The sequence below is a fragment of the Protomyctophum parallelum genome (assembly GCF_964188405.1).
Source record: "Protomyctophum parallelum genome assembly, chromosome: 6".
Taxonomy (NCBI): domain Eukaryota; kingdom Metazoa; phylum Chordata; class Actinopteri; order Myctophiformes; family Myctophidae; genus Protomyctophum; species Protomyctophum parallelum.
Genome location: NC_139701.1, coordinates 7,947,388 through 7,960,713, shown reverse-complemented (window position 1 = coordinate 7,960,713; position 13,326 = coordinate 7,947,388). Strand labels below are relative to the sequence as shown.

The window sequence follows — 13,326 nt, the reverse complement described above, 5'->3', positions numbered from 1 at the left end:
ACACAAAACAACTCATGATCCGTCTTCTACATTTGATAGCTAGCTCCACAGTATCACACTTCAACATTGATAGTAAAGTAAATATACATTATAATGGGATATATAGCTCATTATGATATGCATCTCCTTCACATCTCTTGAGTGAACAAAAACAACTTCAGCTTCTTCTTAAAACTCATATAGTTATCCTCATGAACAAAAAAACATAGGTAATGAGTTCCATGCCACCATTGCTCTGTAATGGACTGTTCTTTGTTTAACATTTGTTCTACAGCTAACTGAGCGCTGCCAAGCCAAAACACACACAGATCAAGGCATCAAATAAAAAGTAACAATACACAAACCAACTGAAGCATAATAAATGCATTACTCAGTTCTGACCCTTGGCTGCCTCTTGTTCGCACATCATCCTTCATTGCCAATTAAACATTCCCTCAGCGGAATGGCTGGCATCTCCGTCTCCACCCCAACCTCACCTCTCCACCCTCTGGCTGGCATCTCCGTCTCCCTGGCCATGCAGATGAGACTCACCCCCATCACCCCCGTACCCCCACCCACACACCCTACCGATTCCACCACCCACTGACCTCACGCACCTGCTTCCCTCTCTGCCATATGTGCAGCAAAAATATAAATTTTCTCAAGGAAGATATTCTCTCTCTTTGTTTGACAACACAACTTGTCTGCTAAAGAAACTAACTCCACCATCTCTCCCCTTCTCATGCAAGCAATTGACAATATAAAAAGTCACTACACCAAGTTCAACGAGGCAGTATTGCGTTGTTTTCAAAATAGAAGGTTTTCTTCATTTCTTCCAGACATCAGCAGAGATATGTATGGACGTAGCGTACGGATCTGTGGCTCTGGACAACCGGATGTCACAGTCCCGCTCCCTGCGAGGGCACCGTAAGTTAATTTACCATTCATATTTCAATAGACGTTTCAGAAAGTACATTTAAGCCTCGGACAAAGCCAACTCGGCTCCTGACAAATCATGACAATAAACAAAAAAAATGTTTGGGCCGAACAAATAACTAGAAAGAACAAAAAAGGACAGGATAAAACACATTTTTCTTTTTACATTTTTTTTTTCTGGAAAACTTCTGGGAAATTCTCTTCTGGTGCCCTCGTCATTCTGAAAGGGGGCGAGACTGCGATGCTCTATATGCCTATGGGCATCTCAGGTTTGAGTCATAATGACAGGGCCGTGGTCCCAATCATTAGCCAATTTTAATATATAGGAAGAAGAGGATAATAATAAACTATAATATGTGAATGTTCACCTATTCTGAATCTGAATAAGAACGTTAGGGTTCTGGTTAATGGTTAATAAGGAACAAATCGACAGACAATCTCATGGCAATCTATAGATACCTCCCATGCATGCGCGCACACACACACACACACACACACACACACACACACACACATGCACGCGCACACTCGCACACACACATGCGCGCACACACACACACACACACACACACACACAAACAGCGGACCTCGATCAGCCCTTACCTTGAGCTTCATCATTGAGTCCTGGCAGAGCTTGTCTCCGCGGGCCGCGGTGACCTCGTCCAGGCCGATGAGCTTGGCCTTGTAGCGGACGCCATCGCCCTTAAAACGCCTGATGAGAGTCGCCTCGCTGCGCTCCTGCCCTGGAGAGAGAGAGAGAGAGAGAGAGAGAGAGAGAGAGAGAGAGTCAGTACAGTATAGCACACATACAAACATGTACAGTACACTGGCGAGAGAGTCTGGACGCACGTACGCACACACGCACGCACGCACACACACACGTAGAGAGCGAGAGACATACAGTCCTGTGCAGGTGACAACAAGGTCAGCAGACAGAGTTGCAGCCTGTGAGCTCCAGCCGAGGACCTCCATCAACCTCATACCAATGCCATTACCAGCAGCACATCCATCACACACACACACACACACACACACACACACACACACACACAGTCACACACACACACACACACACACACACACACACACACACACACACACACACACACACACACACGTTCAGGTCAACATCTTATTATTTGACCCTGGTGCCTTCCCCACATGCATGTTGACGTATGAATGACAGGGATCAATATGTTGTCAGAAACCTCGTATTGCAACATTGCAGCGTTTTGAACATGCACAGTATCCTTATCATTGAACCTTCAATCCCTTGTTGAAATTACTGCATAAATACAGGTGTAGAAATTTGTATAGCAATTGTATAATTATTAGACCTTAATCATATTCTATACTTGACATTAATTAAGACTGTTTTTTTTTTTTCTTCACATTTGCTTTACAATTTGGTAAATCTTACATTTTGGTCAATTTTACAATTTTACAAACCTGTGATGTAACAATAAAGTTGAAAAAAAGGATTCTCCATATAACACAAACTACTTTCCCGCCTATTTCCTAAAACGTAAACAGTCGTAGGACATAAAAGGTTTCCGGGCGACATGTGACGCATGCGCGTGATGCATGACTGGCAGCGATCGATAAATGTTCAGAAGTGAGAATCGATTCCATGCAGAGGGATGCAGAGGTCAGGCCGTGACCTTTTGAACAGAGACACAAATCACCCGGCGTCTCTTTGACCCCGTGGCAGCTCCATGGCCCTACCCTTCCTCTCCAAGCAGTCCTGCTTCCTCCATGAGTACATGGACTGACATTTTGTGTTCTTATCATCGTAAGCTCCTGCTGTGTTGTGCGTTGTTGTGTACTGTGTGTGCGCGCCGCGCGGTTCGCTGTGTGTCACCGTTAACTGACCTTGTGCATGTCCAATAGTCTCAACGTTATCTTCTCAACTGAGTACAATGCCGCAACATTATGCAACGCTGCACACAGATGCCTGATAAACATTGCGTCACGTGCGTGCGTGCGTGCATTACTACATTTGTGGGGCCAATTGTCCCCACAAGTATAGTAGGATTTATGGAGTAATGGGATGACAGTTTTCCTGTACCTCAAAAGAGAAAGGAAGGGTTGTTTTATGATTAAAACTGATTATAGGCTTACAAGTACTTACAAGGCTTACAAGGAGGTTAGGGTCAGGGCTTAGGGTTGGTTGGGGTTATAGGATTATCATAAAAAGAGAAAAGAACCGGCACACTCATCTGCTCCACATACTTTAATAACTTGTGGAGCAGATGAGTGTGCTCTCTTTTTCAGATGTCACTTTTTTTTTTTTTTTTTAAGATATTTTTTGCGGCTTACGCCTTTATTGATTTTTTAAGGGATAGAAAGTAGGCTGACAGGAAACGGGAGAGAGATGGGGGGATGACATGCGGTAAAGGCCGTGTCGGGTCCGGGAGTCGAACCCGCGGCACACCGCGACTGGATCACCAGTCCGGTGCCCAGACCGTTACGCTACGGCCTGGACCCAGATGTCACTTTTGAAGCCGTATTGAAAAATAGCAGATCTACAAGCTCATACAAGCTTGTACAATTTACAATTTAGGCATTTAGCAGACGCTCTTAATCCAGAGCGACTTACTTGTAGGTCTGCTATTTTTGAAAAATCATTTTTAGAATCTGATCTCAGGTCAGAATGGGTTAAATTAGCCTCAGGGGCCCCGCTTCTGCTTCCACGTGTAGAGGCCGCGTGTCGGCCGTTCACTCTCCTTCATAGCGCTCCACTTTCGGTGGTGCGTCTTTGTTTACATTACTAACATTTGCAGACAGATTCAGCTGAATCTATCTACAGTAGAGGTCTTTGGGCTTACCCGAGATCTGAAAATACCCGGGGTCCAAGCCAAAGCTGAAGATATAATGATAAAAACTGGTGCAACATATTATAAATTGTGGATTAGCAATGGCTAAGCAGAAAGATTACACACTACACATCTAAAGAAGTGATGGATATGGATTGACGTGGAGTTATTTTTCAAACTCCGCAATGATTGACTGGGTGATTAACATGGCGTGTCATTCACATTCACTTTTTCACTGCGTGAATTATGGGCACTGTATTTTGCCCGTAAACCTCAAGTTTAGTGGGCAGATACAGTAATAATACGCTATATACAGGTGTGATGGTACAATTCGGGAGTTTACGGGAGTTTGTTGGGAAAGTTTAACAGGAGTTTCCTGTAATATACACATCCGTATTCCAAGCTTTTTGCGCAGTGGGGCGTTAATTACGAGAAAAAACCCCCACAAAAAGTTAGGAATATATAGAGATAAGAGGTTTCCGCTCGACAGCAACGATATTCATATAAACATATTGAGGCATTAGCATTCAGCAGGAAGGTCGGAAAGGGAGTCTATAGTGATGGAGTGATCGCAGTCTACCCACAGCCCTACAGCCTTCCACTGCACTGGAGGTGAACTCTGTTTGTCACACACAAGCTCCCTCAACGACAACTCGCTGCCTTAATTCCGTGCCTTGAAATACGGGAATCGTCTCTTATTTGGAAACTAAAAAGACCCTTATTGAATTCATTTCAGGAAAGAAATCTCTGGACGTCAAACTAGAAATGGAGACGACCTGGACACCCCATCATGCAGAACTGAGAGATACAGAAAATCACCAATCCCATATATGTTGCAGACTTTTAAATGATAGTGGATTTTAGATTTGAGTTTTACACCATTTGGATTTACATATAGGCTATTGCATTTTAGATTTGAAGTTTTATATTTGTGATCGGCAAAATAATTCAGTGTTTTTAATGGAACCTGTCTTTTAAAACCTGTGCTCATGCTGAAAGTTGAATAAACATAAACATAAACAAAAATATGGGACAGACACGCTTTGTTCCTTATTTTTGCGGGGGAATCAATCAATGACACTTCAAAGACTACACACACAGTGAGATTTTATGTTTTTCTTTGTCAGGGTAACATGTCTTGCCTGCTTGCTGCAGGCATACAACATGCACATGCACATGCACATGCACATGCACATGCACATGCACATGCACATGCACATGCACATGCACATGCACATGCACATGCACATGCACATGCACATGCACATGCACATGCATGCACTGACTCCTCCCCCCCCCATAGGGGAGGTATCCCATAGGGGAGGTATTGTACTGACTCCTCCCCCCCCCCATAGGGGAGGTATTGTACTGACTCCTCCCCCCCCCCCCCCCCCCCATAGGGGAGGTATTGTACTGACTCCTCCCCCCCCCCCCCCCATATGGTATAGCTGTACTAAAAACTCTCTCTCCCACAGCGGGCCAAGCCTCTGCAAGGCTCGGAGCACGGGAGGAGATGAAACCAACAAGCCATGCTGGGACTAACTTTATTCAAATATCTCCTTCGTTAAAACTTCAAAGGGTCCTGCATCGTGTGCATGCATTCATGCACACGCACACGCACACACACATTTGAAATGTTTATTTATGTCCACATAATGAGAAATACAGGAATATAAACACTGCCAGTGCAGTTTGACAGTGGGAGAGCAGCCAGTTACAACGTGCATGGACGGCAAAGCATTGTTACATACAGATGATACAGTACAGCTGACGGACACAGGGCAGCAGACATGAATCATGGATAAAGGAAACAACGCCTCCTCCAAATTGAGCGGCTTCCTATAATGGCTGAAAATTGAAATAAATATATACAAACACGTGAAATAGAACCAGTACATTTATACATACATACACCCAACAAATGCACATGCACACATACAAACACAGCTATACACACGTGTACACACTCACTGACCCGTACACGATATACATGAACACACACACATACACACACACACACTATACCAGGGGTAGGCAACCTTAGGCATGGGTGCCAACATTGGCACAGCTGAGGGTGATCACTGGCACACTCATGGCACAAGTGTGAGAGATGATTTTTCTTTTAAATGTATATAAAAAAGGTTTACAGTTACATTAAGTCCACTCATGCAAATTACATCCTGCACATAATTCTACATTCATTTAGACTCGCATTCATTGAACTCTGACTGTAGAGACAGTGGTAAAAATAATAATTGAGTCTAAAAGTCATACATGCTGAAGAAAGAAAATGTTTCTAAAGAAGAAGAGAAAAAATAAAGGTTGCTATGTGTGTATGAACAATCAAAATCGGATGGAAATATATAGTTTGGATGTGGTGTCACAATTAAACATAATGTCGATATGGCACGCCGACTATCAAGAAAATAAAGACACAGCACTTCATGTCGAAAAGGTTGCAGACCCCTGCACTATACCATAAAACAGTGCGTGCACACGCACGCACGCACACACGCACGCACGCACGCACGCACGCACGCACGCACAAACGCACACACGCACGCACGCACACTTCCCTTTCATCACCACACAGTTTGTCTTCTTGTCACAGGTGTTCCTAAAAATGAATAAGTGGCACTTGCCGCGGCGGCACCGCCAAACACGCTAAACACACGCTGACACTCTGTCCCTTTGAACACAGACACACGCCGTCTGTCACCTATAAATGCAACGCTGCACTCCACAACTCTGGGTTTTACCCGCTTGTTGAAAGACAAACACTCAAGTCTTTGATATATGCTCGCTTGATGTACTGCTGAGTCCCAGGTGTGGTGGAGACGACTGTAGGCTTGTATAGGTGCTGCAAATTGCAAAATGCGTGTGAGCGTGTGTGCGTGTGAGCGTGTGTGCGTGTGAGAGTGTGTGTGATTGTCCGTTTTAAATAAGGCTGGCTGCAGCTGTGTCTGTCCACTCTGGCCTCTCAGTGGAACAGAGCATTTCATTTAACCGTGACATTTTAACACCTGCTTCTCAATCTACATCCATCACCTCTACTGCTGCAGTACTTAGCGCACACACGCCACGCATGCACGTACACACGCACACACACACACACACACACACACACACACACACACCCACACACACACACACACACACACACAGGGAGGAGCTAAAGAGAGACAGGGAAACAGCGAGGGTGTTGGTGTTGTGCTGTGTTCATACTGTCAAGATACAAGTCATTGCTGGAGTGTTGATCAACACGCTGGTTGACATCATCAAGCGTGCGTATACCAACGAGTGAGAAGAATATGAAGTAAAATGTTCGTTCGGTCGTTCAGGCAGAAACCAGACTAACGCTACACAACCAGATTTTACAGTAGCTATACAGTAGGCTACAAACATTGGTTGTATCATTGTATTTTCATGTTGCTGCAGTAACAGTAGAATGTAGCTTTGCATCTTCATGTCACTAACTTCCATTGAAAGTGAATGGTATAGCATTTGTATCTTCATGTTGCTGGCTTCCATTGGGACTCGGGAGCATGTTCCATCAAAACATTGTGTGTGTGTGTGTGTGTGTGTGTGTGTGTGTACGTGTGCGTTTGCGTGTGTGTGTGTTTGTGCGCGCGCACGCGCGCGCGCGTGTGTGCGTGTGTGTGTGTGTGTGTGTGTGTGCGTGTGTGTGTGGAAGTGTTCTGCCTGCTGTAATTAAATGTCTGCTATTGTTGTGACCCTGCTGAGCTTCACTCTGCACTAATGAAAGAATCTTCCATTTCATCTGTCATGTACACACACGCACGCACGCACGCACGCACGCACGCACGCACGCATGCACGGCAGTAACATTTAATATGCAGTGATCAAGGCTGTGTGTGTCTGTCCAAGAGTATCAGTATACTTGGTATGCAGAGTCACTTAGACGGCATGGCTCTTTGGAACACAGGGAAGGAAGGAAGGAAGGAAGGAAGGAAGGAAGGCATAGAGAAGAAGAGAGGAAAGCAAGGGAGGAGAGATGCAGCAGAGCAGAAAAGAGACGGAGTGACGAATGAGTGAAGCCTCCATTGGATAAATGTCACTCAGGATTAGAGGACTATAGCAGGCAGAACTACTCCACACACACTGGTTTGCATTTGTATTCTTGTGAGGACCTCGACATTTTAGGACGGTATTAGAAATAGTTGAAAATAGCTGGGGGGAAAAAGAAAGGAAAAAAACCCCAGCTGATTGCACTGCCCTAACACTAACCCCAACCTGAATCGTATCCCTACAAATCTTGTTCCAACCACAAGTGTAACCAACCACTGTGTACTTTGGTCCTCAAAAGCACACACGCTTCACACAGGTGGGTAGATGGCAGGTGAGTGTGTGTGATGCATGTGCTATGGGGCATTCCCCCATGAGAGAAGCCTGGAGCTGTGCTATGGGGCATTCCCCCATGAGAGAAGCCTGGAGCTGTGCTATGGGGCATTCCCCCATGAGAGAAGCCTGGAGCTGTGCTATGGGGCATTCCCCCATGAGAGAAGCCTGGAGCTGTGCTATGGGGCATTCCCCCATGAGAGAAGCCTGGAGCTGTGCTATGGGGCATTCCCCCATGAGAGAAGCCTGGAGCTGTGCTATGGGGCATTCCCCCATGAGAGAAGCCTGGAGCTGTGCTATGGGGCATTCCCCCATGAGAGAAGCCTGGAGCTGTGCGTCTGTTGACAGGCAGTAACCTTGTAACTGTTCTCGTGCATGAATCCTCTCTCTCTGGAGGGGCAACCACTCAACCCCAAAACGCCTGTGGTCTCCGAGGCTAAGCCAGTAAAGACACTTTTCAATTCACTTCACGTTATATGCTTCATCCATGTAATGTTAACCACTGAAAGCCTCTAGTCTATATATATATAGTCTTAGTCAAACTGACCTGAGTTCTTTCTACTATGACCACTTGCTTCCGTCTGTATGCCAAATCTCTTGCCAAACATTGCGGATGTACAAGCTGACGGACGTGACCATTTGCAATACGTTGTGATCTTGCACATCGGCTATTTTGTGTGAACGTTCCCACCACAGAATGGGCTTGGTATAATGTTGGTATAGTGTTTGTGCTTCTCACTGTCTCATGTTTTGTCTGTGTGTTGTCTGTCTGTCTACATGTCTTGTTTTGACGGATCCTTCTCCTCCTCTATCGGGGAGCTTGCTCTGATCGAGTAGCAAGACTGTCTGCTCAACCCAGATACATCAGCCCCGCACGCCCGGAAAACAACACGCTTACCCCTTGAGCCGCATTCCTAATTCTGACAGATTGATCTGGGACAAACACATTTACACACACACACACACACACACACACACACACAAGCAGGCAACCTGGGCAAAATATGCACACGTGTGTGCACGTCGCATGCACGCCGCATGCACGCATAAACTATAACAACACACACACACACACACACACACACACACACACACACACACCAAAATGTGTGTGTATAAGCATAATTTAGCGGTGAAGTTGCTGCCGCTTCTCATTAAATGAGTGTTGTTTTTGGCTGCTGTTGTTGCTGTGTCTATGTTTGGCTCTCAATTTAGGCTTCATTTTGAGTTTTCGGTTTGCTTAAAGAATCTGCTGTCAAGGCTCTGTATGTATTTACAAACTGGCTTCAACTTTTTTTATTTCATGTCAAGAACCCCAAAAATTATATTTAATTGGCCACCAACCCCCATCTGAAAATATGTTGTTCCAGGAACCCCTCAGATTTGAGTTAAAAACGTTAGCTCTGAAAGAATATATATTCAAAGATTTGTGCCATATTTTCACGATTTTTCAAAAATGGCAGACCTACAAGCTCGTGCTCGTATGAGCTTGTAGCTATTTTTCAATAGCTAAATTAACATGTTTAAAACACCAAAAGGGGTTCCCGCCTAAAATGGGTTAAAATTATTGTGTTCATAGTACATCAATGCTAGATGCATATGAAATGAATGGCTGGAGGCATGGACACAATCATTCAGTATATGTGTCATATATTATGAAGCATCTCTAGCAACACGCTGCCAGTCATATAAGAGTGTGCTATGATGAGTTATTCATGGCATTGACTTATACTAACGGCGCTTATACCTTCACAGCCAACGGAATGCAAAACCAGATGGGATGTGATTCTTTACCTTTTCGCATCTGACCTATAGCTAAGCCCCTCCCCAAACTGCCATGGTCCAATCACAGCTAAGCATAACAGTATGGGTTAGACAAACCTCTCCACCAATAGTTTAAAAGAAATGCCACGCACATATTTTTCCAGTGCATATGGCAGGCCTTGCTGACGGAGTTGGAAGATATTTTGAAGGTCTGGTCCGGCCGGAAGTGTCTAAGTGGGAGAGGCCGGGTCTTAGCTATAGGTCTATTGTGTATATTTAGTTCATTATTGGTGGCGTTTCCTTGGACTGTGGTGACTTATCCTGCCATGTCTGCAGTACAGAGTGTGCAGAACATGTGTACACACCTGTAAGGGTCAATGCTATCAATTATTCAGATGGAGACCCCCTGCAGGGTACAGAAGACGTCATCCTCTTTGTTCTTTGTTTCTCCCTCCTCGCCACAACTATTGTTTTCTCTCTCTCTCTCTCTCTCTCTCTCTCCCCCCCCCCCCCCCCCCCATTCCTGACCTGGCTGACAGAGGCCACAGCTACAGACCTGAGATGAGTGTGTGTGCACACACCCTGAGGCGTATAGAGCAATCCTGTCTGACAGGAAACACAGAACAAATTAGGGCTATAAGACACTTCAGGGATGGATGCCCACGCACGCACGCACGCACGCACGCACGCACGCACTATACTACGCTACACCAAGGTCACTTTGCAAAGGCAACAAGAGAAAACTTGTCTTATATGAGTCTGGAGCCTATGGGGGGTGGGGGGGGAACAGAAGGACCCCTAAGGCGGTCCCTGTTGTACTCCTGTCTCATCTCTCACCATGGCAGCAGTCTCTCTGCTCACTGGCACAGCCATTACACTTCAAACTTCTCCCTACACAGGGATGCTGGTATAAAGTATAAAGTTATTTTTAATCTGTCCTTATGGAAACATAATCATGCATCTTAGGGGTAAATATTTACATATTTACATAGGCCTATACCGTACTATGAAATATTATGCAGTGTTGATTTTGTCGACTCTATGAGGAAAAATGTCTAACCTTTTTTCACTGACAAAACTGTAAATCTAAATGAAATACAAACTAAGCTGTGATGACTAAAACTATGACTAAATATACACACCATTAAGTCGACAAATAAGAACAAGCCTAAAATGTTAGGGAGGGACTAGTGGAGAAGACATCCAGTAAAACTAAGACAATTGTAAGTCATCAGACTTGCAGACCAAAATCATCTGATCTACAAGCTCACTATAGAACAGCTATTTTCGACATGCAGCTAAGTGACAATCAGTCATTTCAATGCCATGAGATAGCCCTTAGATAGCATTTCTGTAGACTTAGATAGCATCTGATACAGACTTATAGCATGTTATGTAGACGGCACTATAATTGCATTGTATATAGTCATAGCACGCCATAGTACATATGTACTGTATAGCATAGTAGTATATATATATAGCTTATATGTATAGTCTCATAATATAGATATTCCACTGTTACTTTCTTAGCTTACGCATGTTTTATGATGAATGCTTTTGTGATGTATTCCCATGCTTTTGTTCCTGATTATTGTAAGTCGCTCTGGATTAAGAGCGTCTGCTAAATGCCTAAATTGTAAATGACGCCCCACCAAAAATACATTTTAACCGACTACATCAACTGTAGATTTAGTTGACTGAAACTAAAACTCATTTCAGGTGACTGAAGTATGACAAAAAGTTAGTCTATGTTACATCTATGCAGTACACGTTTTCATGTATGTTAAGTCATTGCTGTAAATGTTCTTGTTTGTATACAGGGCTCCATTGAAAAAGAGACCCTGGTCTATAGACTTAATTGTGACCAGATTTGACTGAGAGCCTGCCATCGCGCAACATCCAGCTTTTCACCTATTTTTTTTAATCCAAAATGAGTTAATAGCACAGGCAGACTCTTCACATATAGAGCATGTCTGAAATAAATGCTTAAACATGTAGTTGTAATGATAGAGACCCCAGAAGTGAACCTTTCAAGCCTGTTTTCTCAAATCGCTGTTTTCTGCAAGACATTACTCTATAAGCCATATCTCCAAAACTGGTGGGTCAAACTGAACAACCAATATGTCAATGTGAAGCTATGATTCCCTGCTTTCAAAAACGAAAATTCAAAGAAATCCAATGGCAGTCCCTCAGTCAAATGTGGTCACAATTGACATAGGCTAATGCTAACAGAGACAGACTGTTTCACTCATCCACTGCAGTAAATGTACAGTACAGTACAGTACAGTACAGTACAGTACAGTACAGTACAGTACTTGTGCATACAGGTTGGCCAGAAATGTGTCTTTACTGTAGCAGTGAGATGTGGGGAGGTATAGTAATGTGATTGCATGTGTAAAACTAATTAAACCGCCTAGATTTACTTATGCGCTCGGCGGGGAAGTTAAGACATTTTCTTTTAATACAGCGTGGCCCAGTCTTCAGGGCACCGATGCAGAGAATTACATTTGAACAGCAGCAGGTGTTCATTTGTTGGCAACACTGTTACTATACAGTACATTTCCATAACCTTATAATTATTACACCGTAGAGATCCTCGGTGCTAATTTGACTCTCTGGGGGCCTCTCTCTGTGGGTCCGTTGGGTTACATTTTGTACAGTGTGAGAGTTAAATGAATACCGTGGTTCTTCACCGTGTGATTTTCATTCGCTGGGCGCGCTACTTGGGTTGAGTGGTGATCGGTGAATCAAAATGCAGTCACGGCCCGTGAGAGTGCACGCCTCTGAGGGTTTTAAATGCATACCGTTGGGCAGAAAACCTTGTATCTCCATTTTTTTTTAAATGTTTTCATAAAACATAAACACAAATTAATTCCCTATTTTATACTTCACTATATGAGTGTGTCACACATACTGTATAGAAGCTCACAACAACACAGGTTTTCGATTTATTGTTTGGACCCAATGTTTATACTTTTATAAAATTATGTCAATAAAGTAACTTACTACAGTAACTACCCAGCTAACTAGATGGGCTATTTCCAATGTGTGTTGGCCATAGAATAGAATAGGGACGCTATAGGTTTAATGTGTGTTGGCCATAGAATAGGGACGCTATAGGTTTAATGTGTGTTGGCCATAGAATAGGGACGCTATAGGTTTAATGTGTGTTGGCCATAGAATAGGGACGCTATAGGTTTCAAGTTGTTCAGACATGCCATGTTGGAGGTACACACAGTGTGATCTGACAGAGCCACCCGGTCGGGGTCACCCTCGCTTTGCTTCTGTTTCTGATGTCACCATGGTGTCAAATGGTCCCTTTGTCAGTGTCAGAGCTGCGGTTCAGAGGACGTGTGTGGGGGTGGAAACAGAAACTGTGTTTCACCTTCACAGAGTCCCTGGGGGCACATGGAATGTAGTGTAGTAGAGCTTGCAAAGGGATGGAGCTTTTACAGACACAGATACCTCTGTA

At 44.1% G+C, this 13,326-nt stretch overlaps 1 protein-coding gene across 2 annotated transcripts in view; it reads right to left on the bottom strand.

Annotated features, from left to right (window-relative positions):
* Positions 1 to 13,326, bottom strand: part of dab1a (DAB adaptor protein 1a) — a 268,746-nt gene that overhangs the window by 57,003 nt on the left and 198,417 nt on the right. For both annotated transcript variants that reach the window (XM_083768179.1, XM_083768178.1), the window contains one exon: positions 1,519 to 1,658. In XM_083768179.1, coding sequence (XP_083624305.1) covers positions 1,519 to 1,658 — 140 coding nt within the window. The remainder of the gene's footprint in view (positions 1 to 1,518; positions 1,659 to 13,326) is intronic.